Genomic DNA, 16,354 nt, shown 5'->3' with positions numbered 1-16,354 from the left:
ACCCTCGTTCCGTGCTAAAGCCATTGTTCACCCGGGGCTGGGTACGGAGCTCGAAGCTCAGGCGACCATCCTGCCTGCGCCCCCTGGTGGCCTCCCCCTGAGCACTTTTTTTGACAAGGCACTTAGCACTTTTTTTGATAACCTTGTTGCATTGACTGGCTATATACACTGTGGCTAGAAGTGCCTGATTAGAATAATCTTTTAGATAGATACATTATCTTCTCTAGTATATTTTTGATATATATTATGTATTTGTATGAATTTTAGAAAATGTTATAGTGTGGATGATATGATCTTTATTGTGTTATTTGTATTAATTGAATAAAATATGTAAATTTGACTCCTGACCTGTCCATGTCCCCCATTGCCCATTCACCCTATTGAGTCTTTGAATGTTTTGAATTGTTGTATTTATCCATGTGACCCGTTTCTCTTATTCACTATTTATATAGTTCCCCAGGTCCACGGTTCAGGGGATACCCATCTCTATTGTTCTCCTTTATAATTAGTTGGCATGCTTGTACCCTTCTGTAATCTTCCACTCATTAGCAGCATGCAAGCTTGTACCCCAGGTGCTGGCGGGTTGGACTTGACCATGCCTCACCACCCAATTAGCCCATCATCTATCATCACTCAAGCTGTCTGCCATGAGAATAGTCTTTTGAACTTGGCATTGCAAGTATTACTGCTCCTGGGAATAAAAGGGAGTGTGAGCATGGCTTTATCTTCTGGTCTCGGTGTAGCTTTCCCAAAGTCTATTTTCATCTGACCATGTGACTGGAGACCATGTTTTGAGCTCCTTCATCGTATCTAATACCATTTAATGAATAAAACTTGGCACTCACTGTCCTTTTTCCACCGTACCTTAATAGGAGCTCAGTTCTCGCCTTCTCGTTCATTGTATCTTTCCAGGATAGATAACCAGTTTCTTGGCTGCCTCAATCATTGACACTAGGCCAGGCAGACCTTCTCGATTCACCTTCCATCTCCAGCCAGGCTTATTCTGCTGCGCCATACTTCAAGTCCTTCTATCACAGGATTTTCAGGTTGCTAAAATACGATGTGGAACTTCCAGATTCATATGCATATATATAGATACCTTGGCGGCACCACATGCACTATTCGCTACATAAAGCCAGCCTTCAAAAATACTTCATCTACTTGCGTTACTGCGTCTGTACAGTTATAAAATGGCTTTCATTTTCTTCTGTGCTTTACACGTGCAATCTTTATTTTGTGTGGTGGTTACATACGTGAGGAAACGTGAGTAGTTTACAAGCTATTTTATTATCATAAGTCACTCAGTGAGAGTGTACAGGCCCCACCGACCTCGGGCAGCAACTGACGAAATGCAGGTTTGAACCTTGCATTCCATGCGTCAGTCTCCACATTCTATCCATCCCTCCATCACGCGCAGGGGCGCGTGATGGAGAGATGATGAGATACTACATTTTGCATATAAAACTTTACTTGATTCTTAACTTTCATCAGATTCTTTATGGTCTATCCACCTTCTTTCTTTTCATTTCTTCTTAGGCGTGTCACTTTGCTTCATGTGACATCACCAGTCTCTTCTTTCATCCGTCTTCACGTGCTCCTCTGGGATCCTTCCCATGAGGCTGTCAGCTTTTCTTGGATAAATAAAGAATGGTTTTCTTAATGGATACTTTGCTTCAAAGGCTGCTCGTGTTCTAGGCATCATTACAGGTGTCGCCTTTGTCACTATTTCTGGTTCCCAACAGATATGCAAGTTAGGGGGTGGGACTACCGGTAGAGGCTTTTGTCTCCTCCCTTACAGAGTCATGACTGATTACTAGGTGATGGTCTCCTCCCACGTGGCATGGGGAGGAAGGCAGCCGTTACCTGATCCTGACCCTGGGGTTGGTATTATGAGGGAGGATCATGTGGAAGGGGACAAATACTGGGAGGAAGTGATGACTCCATTGAAAGAGACATAGTATCCCCCCCCCCCACCCCACCCCTGAAACTATAACCTCTAAAATATACTGGTGGCATATTGTAAATCTGAGCAACATGCCATTACACATAATGCTTACTTAACATCTCCTATTTCTGACAGTTTTGATCCAAACAAGTATTCAAAGCAATGCAATGTTAGAACGTCTGAAACGCCTTTGCACTCTAACTCCCATAAAACCTTCAGTACTGGGATGAGGAAGAGGAGAAAGGAGTTAATGTGCCAAAGTAAATGTGCAGACTAGTTGTTGAAATGGAAATCAACTGTGCGGGACATTTAAAAATGGTGTGCCTTTTCAAAGAGAGTGTGGTGAAGCAGGAGGAGAAGAGGTGATTCAGAGCGTGCGAAGCTGGAAGCAAAACCGGAGGCAGACACACAAGAGCGGACTGTGTGGAAGGAGGCAGCGCATCCTACCGGCAAGGCGAGAGACCGGGAGAAAGCGAGTTCTACAGGTGAACTGCTGAGGAGCTGGCAGCAGTAGGAAGGTTGTCGGGGACGTGGTCGCAAACCAAGAGCAGCAGTTTCACCAGTTGATAAAGAGGAAGCTGACGGGAGAACTGCTGTAGGGTCTGCAGAGCGGTAAATGCTTTTCCAAAGCCCGGACTTCACCGCTGCCATACGCCATGGGTCGGAAACGCCAGTAAACACTGATGAGTCTGCCCAGTTGCATTGGGAGCTATGAGAAACCTGAAGTTGTCTCCCTAGCTAGTCCCCGGGGATCTGTCATCCAGGTGGCCAGTACACGGCCTTCGCTATTGGATCCAGTTCCGGGGGTCGACCGTGAGGTAGGATCACCTGGATGGGGGGGGTCCTTGAGGAGTGGGACACCGACGGGTGAGATGTTGTATCCCCTTTCTTTCAACACCTTTTACCCATCCTACCACGTAGGATATTCTAAAACACTGCCGCCCCTTTCCCGACTCAAACACTTTTGCACAACACGTGAGACAACCGACTAACACCAGAGCCGTTTACCTGACATGTCCAAATACAAGGGTCAGGCAAACTCAGGCAATTGACCAGAACCACACACACATGACAACCCTTTCCCTTCCCACAAGGATAAAAGGTGGAGCACAATAGGAGCAAGGTAGACCGCACAACGTAAGAGCTAACTCAGCACGGCAGTTGATGAGGAGAAAGACGGTGCACACCGAGAGGGTGACAAGGAAAGAAGCGACCTTGCCCTTTCCAACCAAAGCCCATGAAACCTCTGCAGAAGGAATCATAAATCCGCAAACAATAGCCATTGTGTGTTGCAACGATGCCAACGGTACACGAGACGCTCCACATCTGATTACCAAGCCGGAGAGGGATGCTTGTCTCTGTGTTACCAACCTTGACTCCAAGGAGAAAGAAAACCAAGTGGTTCATCAGAGCCTGTGAGTCGAGGGTAGAGTCCATAAGAAACCAAACTGTGTTGAACGATAAATAGCCACCGGCTAAATTGAACTTTGAAAAGCTAAAAGATACTATTGATGAAAGAGGGGGGAAACCAGCAACAGAGGAGTATGGCACACGTGGGTGTTCAGGCAGGAAACTCTGGGTGACTACCCAATGGTAGAAACTACTGTAACCAGAAGCCCTTGGGAAGAGGCAAGAAGAGGACAAAGTGGTCATACAAGGGTCTTATAAAATCCTCTGTACCGTCGAAAGTCTTTGACCGACAGATTTATTTATTTGTATTTGCTTTATTTGTATAGGGCGCCGAGCCTGTTACAGTTGCATTTCTTAGGTTACATTTGCATAAATTACACATTGTTACATATGAGAAAGAATAGGCAATTTGAGCTATGTACACAAATAATAGTAGTCAAAAAAAGTACGAGAGAAGGTATATACATGGCAAGAGGTATAGTATCCAGAGTACAGTGTATTATTTACAAGTGTGTTAGACATGATTATGATGTCTAATGATCCTGTGTTGCGAGCCAAGTTTTGGCTTTGTTTTTGAATGAGTGGAAGGATGGTTCAGTTCTGAGTGGCAAAGGTAGAGGGTTCCAAAGCTTTGCTGCAAGCACCGGGAAGCTGCTGCCTCCAGCCCTCTGTAATTTGAACCCCGGTATCACGAGGCAGTGAGCTTGGGCCATTCTACGTGGACTGTCAGTCATGTTGCACATTAATAGGTTAGATAGGTTGCTAGTTGCACAGTTTGCAAGGCACTTATGTGTAAGTGATAAGGATTTGAGAGCAATTCTTTGCTTAACTGGAAGCCAGTGTAGGCTATGTCTGGTATTGGATATATGCTGATTTCTGGCGACATTCAACGCTGCTCTAATGGCGTTATTTTGGATTACTTGTAATTTGTTTGTATTCCGTTGGCAGGTTCCTAAATAGAGTGCGTTGCAAAAGTCAAGTTTCGACAAGACCAGTGTTCTGGCTACGGTGGTAAACTGGACTCAGTACAAGATGCATAACAGTAGGCTCATGTTTCGATGGCACTTAACCCCCTCAAGCCTCTCAAAAATGTACCCTAGTGTTAGTCCTTTGTGTTGGAGACTCTGTGGTTTGAATTGTACATATTGGCACATGTGGTGGGAATGTCTCCTAGAGACAATCTTTTGGAAAGAGGTGTTGGGTGGATAAAAGGCATAGATGGGATAGATGGAGAATTAACTCGGTCATTGGTCCTGTCTGGTGTTGAAAGGCGAGCAGACACATTTTTTGTACTGCCTCACATGCAGTGGAATTTGCCTGTGATGGCAAGTGTATTTGTAACCCTCCACTGGAAGAGGAGTCACCTCCCCACACAAAGAGAGTGGATGAGGAAAGCATATCAAATCTAGGACACAGAAAGCCTCCCAGCAATATTACTGGATAGTAATGCGCATGTCGACATGGTATGGCTACCCTTCCTGGAATATTATAATTCATGTAAATCAGTGGCTAGTTCATAGAACAGCCCTCACTGCGTGAATGTTTAAACCCAAAGTGACCACTGAGAACTACGGCTTGTCAGCACCCTCACAGGGCATTTGTGAACAGCCCCAGAAATTGTCCCTGTCTCTGCATTTGAGAAGACCCTTGGTTTGTTTTGTCCCGTTCTCCACCCTTTTGCTTGTGTCAGGAGTAAGGGGCAAGGTAGGTTTCTCTCTGAAAGGGTGCAACATTGACATAATGACAGGATAGTGACTAACTTTGTAAAGCTCATAATGCTTTTTTTTATTCCTTTGCCAAATGTGCCTTCGGAAATTGTTGTGTGCTGGAGCTGTACTGTCAATGTAACAGTTGTGTTGTACTCCGTTTTTTTTGTAAACTCAATATGGAATACTGTCCCTTTGTGAAACCTTTAATAAAAACATATTTTCAACTTAAAAGAGCTGATTGTAATTTGAATGAAATATTTTTATATATGTATATAGTTTTCATGATAATCATGCATTCATGTATTCACTCTTTCTATGGGAACTTCCTCTCTGATACCTCTTTGTTTGATAGTCTTGTTTTTCTGAGATGCCATTTGTCTTCCAATCTTTCTCTCTCTCTCTTTCTCTCCCCACTTTTCAGCACCGGCTGGCTGGGACCTGTCAGTATCTTTGGATATTTTATCATTGGAACGGTGGTTAATAAGGTCCTGATGGGACCCATTGTGTCAACATTGGTGCAGCAGGAGAAGCTGGAGGGAGATTTCAGGTCAGTTCTTTACCTGTAATATTGTCTCTGTAGATTTCCTATTGTTGCCCTTGACCTTTGGGTGGTGGTTGGTAAGGTGGTGGTTTGGTTTAAGGGTTGGTGGTGATGTGGAGGCATTGGGGATGTTTTTGCATGTCTGACTTTCCCCTGTGAATGTCTCTTTATAATATCTGTATGTGGGAATTGCAGATTTTGTTAGTATTGGTGTGCATGATGGAAGCTCAAGTGATGCCAACCGTAGGTTTACTTCCAGTTAATGGATAGTGATAGAAAGATGTCTCCACGCTCGTTTTGATGGTAGTGGTGCTGATAAGTGACATGTGAAAGTTCAGGCAAGTTGTCTGGTGAGGGGCCGTGATGAGTGCTTTGCTGCATTTACACTTATTGTGCTGGTAACTATCAGTGGGATCATCTTATGTGTTTCTACTCAGGTTCAAGCACCTTCAGATCCGGGTGAATGCAGAGTCGGCTGCCTTCTACAGGTGAGGGGCCTCATCAAAGATAAACTGTTTGTCCCCCCCAAACACCTGCCACACCTAGCTGTGTGCATCCTCCTTCTCTTCACCTCTTGGACATGCCTGCCTGCCCAAGGCATCCTCTATTCTTTCTATGGAGCAGCACTGTTCTCTTCTCTTCTTTTCTTGTGCCATGGTCCTAGCTGTCCCCTGCATCCCCATTTTCCTTTACCACTAATGTCTTTGATTGTGACCTCTTACTCTGCCTTGTGGGGTATTACCTGTCCCCCTTTTCTCCACTAGGTGGCCGAATGTGTTGCTCTATTATGCTCCATCACCGCATATTTCTATCACCTCATGGTTCTGTAGGACATATCTCTATGTGTGCATGCAGGTTGATTGTACAGTTCATTATGATCACACATGGTCCTGCAACATTTGGAATGAGGAAGTCACAGGCCGCACCCTTTTGTGACACATTAGTTTTTTTAATTCAGAAGCAAAACGAAATGCAAGCTAGCAGTCTTGTCATTTGTTCACAAGTGTGATAGCTAAGGTTTTATCTCATTAACAATTCCCAGTTAATTCACAATATAAAAGGTACGCTGGTTTTGAAATTACAGTGGAGTGGAAGATCCCACCTGGTAAGAAATGAAACTCATTATAACAATGCACACATACCCTTGCTCAGAAAAAGAGAAGTCAATAGAGAAGGTGTCTGCAACCTTTGGCTCTCTCTTCTTTTTTTACTTCAACTAGCATCTTATAGACTGTCTTGTCAATGGAAGGATCATGGGATTTCTAGTTCAAAATATAGTGCATGCTATAAACTCCTTCAGGATCATTGATTCCTCAGTAACTGAATGGTAGTCTTGATTTTATAGGTGTTTCCTTTTAGGAAGATTAATGCAGAGTTTGCACTTAGTTACAAAATTGATATCAATTAGTACACTGAATACACCCCACTAGATTACTGACTGAGTATAAGCTCTTTAACTCATATGTAAAGTATTCTGTTTCTTTTGCATACTTATTTGCTTGTGTGGTCTTGTGAGGTTAGTTTGAGTGTGCTCCAAATGTGTGAAAGGATCACTGTGAATTTCTACCTTTCCAAAGAAACCGAGAAATCAACTTGTAGAATGAATCAATCTGCTTGGAGAAGAAACGTCCCAAGTGGAAGATGCCCCTGCTAACTTGTGCACTTTGTTGCATGGCCTGCTCCTACAGGAAAGCCCTCCTCCATATTTAAAGTAAGATTCACCAGGCCTATGAGGGACCCAGACCCCCCTTTGTACACCATAGGTCTAATGTTTATTTAAACCTTTGAAGCCTTGCCGTGTATATGAATTGCGAAAACAAACTGATGGTGCACATCATCAGATCTTGTGACTCTTCATATAGAACAAACTACTGCAGTTTAAATAAACATAGTAATAAATCAAAAAATGTTCATATTTTCTTGGTGAAATTCTTTAATTACGAACGCTGTGCCTTCATTACAACTTGAGTGGCAGAATCAGAAGAAAGTGTGTTTGGGACGTCCCGTCCATCATCGGGGCCAATTCTACAAACAATACACAAATATATATTTTTTTATTTATAGTCCACCTGTGTCCAAACTATCGTACAGTGCCAATGCACATGACGCGATATGTCCGTACCTGTCTGCTGAGGCACAAGTGTCTCTGGTGGAGTAATACTTGTTAGAAAAGTGAAAACAATATATGTTTATGTTTCTAAAGTATCACTGTGAATGATGTGATGATTCACGGGATCTTGTCACTTCTCCCCAGAGGGCAGCCCTTCCATGTAAGGCTAGGGAGACAAGGCCACTACTCCATAGTTCCCCTAGGGTAGTGTAACGCGGCACCTCACAGTGAGAGACCGCACTCATGGAGAGATAACTCCCCCCTTTTGCCATGCGAATAAATGTTTGTCAGAACTCCCTGATAACACTACTGTCTGTTATGGTAACGTCTCTTCTGTCTTTGATCTACAAATAATGTAATATAGACAAAGAAGAGCCAAAGAAACCTGCAAATTAATAACAGGTTGCCTTACTATAATACTCAGAATAGTTGTTCCCAAGGAGGCATAAAGATTATATCGCAAACAGTAAAGAGGAATTTTGACTTTATGCTGGGGAGGATCAAGCTACAGGAAACATAGAGCGAGAAAGGACTGCGATATAGAGAAAGCAGCTGGTGTGAAGCCAGCCGAGTCCAGGGAGTTTGAACCTAGGAACACAAAGCTGCAAGAACGCTGATCCCCCAGTAGTGGGGACATCCAGGAACAGTTGGCAGAGCATTGCGATGGGAGCTAAGCTCCTGACCAGCAGAAGAGAGGAAGAGAAGCCAGCGGTGGCGTGACCTCGGGGAAGTGGACTGTGTGGTCCTGCAACTATGCCGCAGCCGTGCAGCCCAAGTCTCTACAGAGCTACAAGGACAAAGCAGGGCGTGGAGTGGAGTGAAGAAAGCAGGAAGTGCTGAAGCAATGCGAGTCAGCCCAGCACCCCAGGGAGAACCAACGGTGCAGTCCTGACTCACCACAGGTAACGGGAGTTGCAGGAGACGGGTAGGTGTTTGGGGCAACTCCAGAGTCGAGAGATACTCTGGAGCAGTCTCCCTCGTCACACAGTAGTGATATCCAAAGGTCTAAGAATCAAGAGTTCATCTGGAGAAATCTCCCTCGTCACAGTGATAATCCAAATAACATTAAACAGGATATTCTTCATAACCTCATAAAACAGGGCAGAAGTGCTGGAATTGTAAAGCTAGCTTTCAGAAGCCCTTGGGAAGAAGTAAAGAGACCTTTGCAGAATATTGCCAAAGAATATCCCAAGACAGCCCTCAAGGCCGTGCGAGGTGGGCCAGGAGAAGGGAGTCATTCCCCTGACCATGCTGTCTTTGTTGAATCAGAAGCTAGATTAAAGGGTTGTTGGAAAAGAGATGAAGACTGAGCCAGGTCACACCAGGCTGAGGGAGTCATTCTCCTGGTACTATTTTCATTTGGATGTTGAACCTTTTGTCGATTAGTGGTAGGGTTTGAGTAGATTTTTTGGCAGAGGACAGACACTTCATTTGGACAAACATCCTGATGATGAGCACCACAGTTGATATTGGTTTAGGTAAGGGTAACCCTTTAGAGATGGGGAGATGTAGGACCTTTTCTTTATTTCTAAAATAAAACGTGTTGAAAGATGCCCTCCCTTTGTCCGACTCCTTACACCACTTCACCTGATAGAACAAAAACCTAATAATGTGTGCACTCATGCTAGGTTAGAAACAAGAAGGAAATAATTGTAGGAATACCTTCTGTAATGTTATGGAGTATTCAGCACAAAAGAAATTGTAAGAAACAGGACCTATTAACAATGGCAATGCTTGTCGGAAAGTGCTCTTGTGAAAAATGACTCTATAGGAACTACTACAAAAATGATTCTGCACGTTCACCTTCTCATTGTGAGAAGTGGTCCTCCATAAAGTAATCTAACATCGGTGTTGCAAAGAGGTACTGACCGTAATGTTGTGGAACTATCTAAATATTCACAGGCAAAATTTGCTGTGCGCTGTGAGATGGTATCAAGAGAGATGACACAGACAACAGAGATATATGTAAACAAAGCTTTATCAATAATCAGGGTAGTGTAATGCCAAACTAAACCTATGCTATGGCAGGATTTCCCTGCCTAAAGAAATCTAAGGAAAGTCTGTGTCTATAAGTCAAATAACAAATGTCTGTCTGTGTCAAAAACCTATGCTTGTTCTCACAACTACAACAAAACTAGTAGGGCAATGTTCTCAACCAAATATAAGTGCTCCAGAGTAAATGTTCAATGCTTGACAATTTAAGTTCTTCTAGTTCTTCTCTGTCAGTTCCAATTGTAATTGTGTATTTATAGAGTGCTTATCACAGGTGAAGTGCTTCAAGGCGGGCAGGGAACAGGGAAATACAGAGTCATTCTCAGGCCTTGAAGTTTCAGAATGATCTTGCAAAAATGACTAGCAACTTGGCCTGACGGCCTTACTACAAGTGCAGATGTAAGACAAAAGGGAAGGAGCGAGGGGGGAGGAGAGGGAGAAACATACAAACTTTAGCTGCCGTAGCTGGCCAACAACGATCACAAAATACTGCAAGTGCGTGACCGATGGTGTGGCGATAAAAGTTGGGGAGAGAGAGGAGGACATACAGAAACAAACAATTGCTGAACTAAGCCTGGCAGACAATGCCAAGTCAATTCTAGGTAACAAAATTGCCAGACATGGAGTGAGAGGTAGTGGGGGAAGGGAACAAGTGAGCCCACTCCAAGGCCCTGGGTTAAGTGCCGAGCAGTTACCATTCTCAAGGAATGAGTAAGAGAAGTGGTGAGTGGAGTGCAGAGGCCTGGGGGCAAGTGCGAGGACTGGTGGGGAAGCCCGAGACTTGTGTGGCTCTGAAGATGCTGCAGGTGACCAGTCATCAAATGGAGCGGAGCTAGGGATAGAGGGAGGAGGGAGTAGGCAAGAATAGAGAGGGAGTTAACAAGGGAGAGGGAGAGAGGAAGGGGAAGAGAAGAGGAGGGTCTTGAGGAGTTTCCAGAACATAAAGTGATCAGGCTCAAGATGGAGAGAGGCAGGGAGGCTGTTCCAGAGGGAAAAACCTGCCTAGGAAAGAGATGTACCCCCAAATCTCTGTTTTGAGAATTGCCTCACCCGAAGAGAGTTGTAGGAGGACGAGCGGAGCGCTCTAGAAGGAGAGTATTTGGGGAGAGTGAGTTGTAGATAGTGCAGGCCCTGGCCCCAGAAAGCCGTGTGGACTATGCAGAGGGTCTTGAACTTGATCCTTGCAGCCACAGGGAGCCAGTGGACGGATATCGGCGCCAGAGAGATGCGGTCCCTGGGCTTGACATCAAGGATAAGTCTTGCAGTTCTGTTCTGGATGAGTTGTAGAGGTCGGAGAGTGGAAGTTGGAAGATTGAGAAAGAGGCTGTTGCAATAGTCCAGTCTAGAAAGAACCAGGGCTCTGGAGACAGTAAGCCTATAGGGGAAGGTGAGAAAAGGTTGAATGCCTCTGAGGAGGTGCAGCTGGTAGTGTTTGTTTTTTTTTTAGAGATGTGAGAGGAGAAGGAGAGAATGGAATCGACGATGACACCAATATTTTTTGCCTCACTAGTGGGTGAGGGTGTAGGGCCAAGGGAGGCCAGTCATAGTGACAGTGGGAAAGTGGGAACAGGGGTCCCAACGAGGATGATCTCTGTCTTGCTGGCATTGAGGCAGAGATCATTCGCAGCACACCAGGACTGAATTGCAGACACAGTCAGGGATGAGCAAGGAGGAGGCCGAGGGTATCCTTAAAGAGAGCCGTGTGTTATCCACATAACTCTGAAGGTTGGAGGTGAAGGCAGAGGTCATGAAGGGCCATGTAGACATTGAAAAACCATGGGGATAGGTTAGATCCCTGGGGGACGCCACAAGTAGAGTGTGGTTGCAGAGAGAAAAGACCCCAGTTCCACCTGGGAAGGACGATCAGAGAGAAAGGAGGCGAGCCATGCCAGAGCCTGATCTGTGATCCCCAGGGTGTCACAGAGATAAAATATCAGGATGTCGTGCTTTACTGTGTCGAAAGCAGAGGAGAGCTCAAGAAGAATGAGGACAGAGGGAGAGTTACAATCAAGATTTGAGAGCATGTTTTCATGGGTGTTCAGAACAGCAGTTTTACAGTTTCAATGTCTCTGGATTCTCTGAAGCCAGACTGATGGTCATTGAGACAACCAACAGATTCTGTGTGGAGAGTAAGCTGAGAGATAGCCAACTTCTCAAGGACATCTCCCTGGAAGGGAATGATAGAGATCAGTCAGTATTTTGCCAAAATGGAGGGGTCGGCAGAAGGTTTTTTTGAGCAGAGGATATACAAGAGTGCTCGAGAGAAGTGGGGAAAACACTGGTGGCGAAGGAAAGGTTACTGAGGTCTGCCAGGGTTGGAGCGAGAGTGCCAGTATTCTTGAGGCAATAAAGACTGATCAAGTTCTGGGGTTACCTTCTGTAGATTCACAAATGCCCCAATTCACATCACTTGTCGGTCTCGGGTCTCCCTTCCACAAGTTCCAAAGGTAACAAAGTTCTCACAACACTAGGATCCTGGGATTCCCTTCCTCAAGATAAATATTCTCCACGTTTTTGTTCTCGGGGTTCCCTTCCACAAGATTTACTTTCAACAGTTTACTTATTTCTTTGGCTTACCAGTTCGCAAAAGATCATGAGATTTACTTGACTCTTACTTTGATTAACTTCACCAATGATTCACCTCTTTGCTGCTTCCAACCTTTAGTGGCTTTTGGTCTAGGCACAGTTGTCAGATCACAGGGTCCACCCATCACAGCTCACGCAACCAGCAACCACACGTGTTTTGAGTCTTGATGTTGTAAAGGTTTGTATTAGGAAACTTTCTGGTCTAGGCGCAGTTGTCAGACTTTACAGTCCACCCATCACAGGTAACGCAACCATATGTTTCCCAAAGCCGATGTTCAATCGTTATTCAATATTCACAAGATTCACTTATACAGGCTCAGCTGCGCCTTTCTGTTCAGTATTCAATCTTCACAGGATTCAATTACATGGGCCCAACAGCCCTTCTGAGCGCCCCAGAGTTCCCACTCTCATTGAGAGCCTTACCGGGTTGCTGCTGCTCCGCTCAGTGGCTTCCCTCCCACACAGGAAAAGCAATTTGCCAGTTCACCGGCTGCTTCCTATCAGGTATGCCGGCCTTCGTGCTGGGTTTCCGTCTCTGCTTTTCAGAGGCTTCTGCTCACTGCCTTCCTCCACACGGGTTCCTGGTCCTGCTCAGTCCGCTCAGCAGGACTCCTGGGATATTCAGAAGTCGTCTTAGCGTCTGCCCCTCAGCACGTCAAAAACTGTGTTCTGTCCTTGTTCTACTCCTGCGTCTCTCGCACCTTTCTCTTGGCATCCCTGACTGCCACATTTTATATTCCCCTTCATTAATAATGGGCTACAGATGAAACAAACTAATCCAAATTGCCTGACCTTGTTTAAGCCCATTATTGTGACATGCCTGACCTCTCTTCTTTGTCACAGTACCAAAGTGGTGTTGGCAATAGGACATCTATACTACTCCTAGTTGCCTCTTCTTCGTCTCAGTATTTAAAGGAGAATTATAGGGGATGATGGAATGAGATTGGCAATGGTCCATAAAGGCTAAAGCAGGGGAGGGGAGTTTAGTATTAGGAAAGGGGGATACCATTTCTTGCCTTCAGGTACCCTTCCTCCAATTCCTACAGACCCTCCACTCAGGTGACACTCCTTCGCTTGTCCACCCCCAGGGTCGGGATCCAAAAGCGATGGCCTTTCCCAGGCAACCTGAATAGAAGATGCCTGGGGAGAATATGTGAGAGTACCTTCAGGTTTCTCACAGCGCGTGATGTCACCACACTGTGATAACGTCATTGCGTGGAAACTGTGTACTGTTTCCTTTGCCAGATTGGCATTCATGTAGACTACTAATTCATACTGAGTTTGTTCTGGTCTTAAGTAAAGTAAATAATGAATGAAAAATTAGATCTCGTGTTTATGAACAGATCCAAAAAGGAGAAATAATATGATGGTGAATGTAAATATTGAAAACTGTAAGTGTATACATGATATGTCTCTAACATGTGGTAGACAACATGAGGTTAACTGAAATTATCGCAATTCGTATCATAGATCAACAATTTAACAAATGATTGAAAAGTAGGGAATCAGTAGGTCTGTGCATGTTTTCAAAGATAAAAGGCTTGGAACAGTCAAATCTAAGGTGACCGTGTGTAGATGAACTACTACACACATTGTCGGTTCTAATTAACGCAATTAGTTGGAGAGGTACAGTACTTTAATTGTAAAGGTGACCTGATGATGTGTGTACACTTCCCAAAGACAGTCTGTTAAAGTGACAAAGTAAATGAATATTGTAACGCTGATGGTATACATAGGACATCTTTGGTCACACCTACTTCATTTTAGCAGATTGCAATAAAGGTCCCGAGTTAAAGAATGTACATTTTTAAGAAATGAAGTGAGCATGCAATGGTCATGCATCATGTATCTCATTGACAGAGTACTGTAACTTCAAATCATACAGGAGTGAAGTAGACTTTCTTCTATGAACAGTTCTTCATCATGTGGCATGGAATGTTACATAAAGTAATGCAACATCAAATAACATGCATCTCAAAGGTGAATAAATTAAGTCCACCTCCATCGGTTCTGCATCATGCGTCTTGTTAGTGAGGTACAGCACTACAACAATAATGTGACGTGTCAAGTGCAGTCTAATGTATAAAACACTGGTCTAGACATGGCCACTTCTTAATAATATGACATGCATAATGTACAGAAAGCATTTTAGGTCACATTTAGTGTGATCGCTACTGGATGCAATTGTCTGAAGAATCAAGTAGGGTCTAAAGATAGTGTTACAATGTTTTACAGGACATCATTCAAACACATGTTCAGCCCACTGGGAAGACAGAGTCAAGTCTGTCTATCCAAAATGCTTCTCTCTGCTCAAGTTTCTCACTTATGTCGAAACTGAGATTCTTTATCTTTATCACTACCAGTATCTGAAAAGGCATTTGTGCAATCTGGTGCCTTAGTTGTTCAAACTATCTGGCTACTGCTGAGTTGGGGTTATGTGATCTGATATTTTTGACTGATTTTCATTCCATCTTACTTTTACTTTAGGGAATGTCTGTCCTACATAATAAAGTCTGCATGGACATTTTGGCATAATGTTGTAGTGTGATCTTTTCACATGTTTTAGGATGTAGTACAATGTTGCCTTTAATTAGGTTATTACAATTACAACAGATCAAACGTAGGAAGGTTTGGATAGGAGTATAGAATTCGTCGTTGTTTTAAAATTGTAGAATTGTAATTGTAATTACATTTAGAAAACTGTTTAATAATTTTTAAATTTTTTTTAATTTAGACTCTATTCTATTCTTAACTAAGCCTCTCCAGATCCGCTTGTGTGAAAGCAAAGCAGTGGAGTTGTTTTTGCTGAATTTATCTTCACCACTGCGTTTAAGCTGCGACCTTGCCGCGGCACGCACATGGCTTTTGCCGATAGAAACTACAACTCCCTTGCGAGTCAGTAGTTCTTGACGCCCCTTTTCCCTACAAACCCTGCGCGGACGGGCAGTCTGTGGCAGTCCGTGGCGGATGGGCGGATGGGCGTGCAGTAAGTTATCCTTACCTTCGCCTTTCTCTTCGCACATCTTATAACTGTCTTTACTGGATACCAGGAAAGGATCAGTATTTACTTAGTGCCCGGAGTCTGGAAATAATTTGGTGATATTGACTTCATTCACACAGTTATTCACCTATTGGCTGGGACTGTATTTGGGAATGCCTCTAGATGGCCGTTGCTCCCCTAATACAGAGCATATTAAACAGGGACCTTCTAAACATATATTGAGTAACAAAAATAAACTGACATTAGTTTTGCTGAATACCAGGTCCCTAGTAAAACACATGGTTGATATCCATGATTTCATTCTAGAACACAAAGTGGACATCATGTGCATAACCGAGATTTGGCTTAGCGATGCACATGGGCCTACTATTGAACAGGTGACACCCCCTCGTTATGCTTTCTTCGGTAAACACCGAGAGGTCGGCACCGGAGGAGGTGTGGCTATTACATGTAAAAAAGATCTGGGTATTTATCAAAGTAAAATAGAATGTGTGGGCTGCGATCTCTTACACATCAAGCTACTTGCCGACTTTAATCACAGCATTAATCTCATCCTTATTTACCGCCCCCCAGGCGAATCCTTTAATTTTAATGATGATATTGTGGATACTACTGCACCGTTGCTGACCACCAACTCTGCAGTGGTGATTCTGGGTGATTTTAATCTATGGAAGGGTCATGCTAAGGACAGGAAAGCTATTGACCTTGAAAAATCACTGCATAATCATCATATATTCATTCATAATAACGAACCTACGCATATAAAAGGTCATATCCTGGATTGGGTGGGAAGTGGAAACATTCTGATTGATAATATAGTTACCACGCCATGTCCTTGGTCGGACCACTCCTTCATACACTTTCAATTGACACTTCCTATCACTCATCCCAGGAAACATGAACCCATGCACGAATCGCTTGGAAGGAACATGAAGCTGGTTACGCCTTCTATTCTTTCAGCATGCTTAGAGACGATAAGGGAATCTACTAAGGATGTAGATAGTCCAGAAGCACTTATTAGTACCTATAACGATCAAATTTTAAAAATGCTGGATCATGT

General features: G+C 43.9%; 1 protein-coding gene across 9 annotated transcripts in view; it reads left to right on the top strand.

Annotated features, from left to right (window-relative positions):
- ABCD4 (ATP binding cassette subfamily D member 4) overlaps positions 1-16,354 on the top strand; it is a 683,911-nt gene that overhangs the window by 266,472 nt on the left and 401,085 nt on the right. For all 9 annotated transcript variants that reach the window (XM_069637624.1, XM_069637622.1, XM_069637620.1 and 6 more), the window contains 2 exons: positions 5,486-5,611; positions 6,043-6,093. In XM_069637624.1, coding sequence (XP_069493725.1) covers positions 5,486-5,611; positions 6,043-6,093 — 177 coding nt within the window. The remainder of the gene's footprint in view (positions 1-5,485; positions 5,612-6,042; positions 6,094-16,354) is intronic.

The sequence above is a fragment of the Ambystoma mexicanum genome, chromosome 14 (genome assembly GCF_040938575.1).
Source record: "Ambystoma mexicanum isolate Mex_15411 chromosome 14, UKY_AmexF1_1, whole genome shotgun sequence".
Taxonomy (NCBI): Eukaryota; Metazoa; Chordata; class Amphibia; order Caudata; family Ambystomatidae; genus Ambystoma; species Ambystoma mexicanum.
Note: the sequence above shows the minus strand (reverse complement) of the source record. Positions and strands in the feature narration are given on the sequence as shown.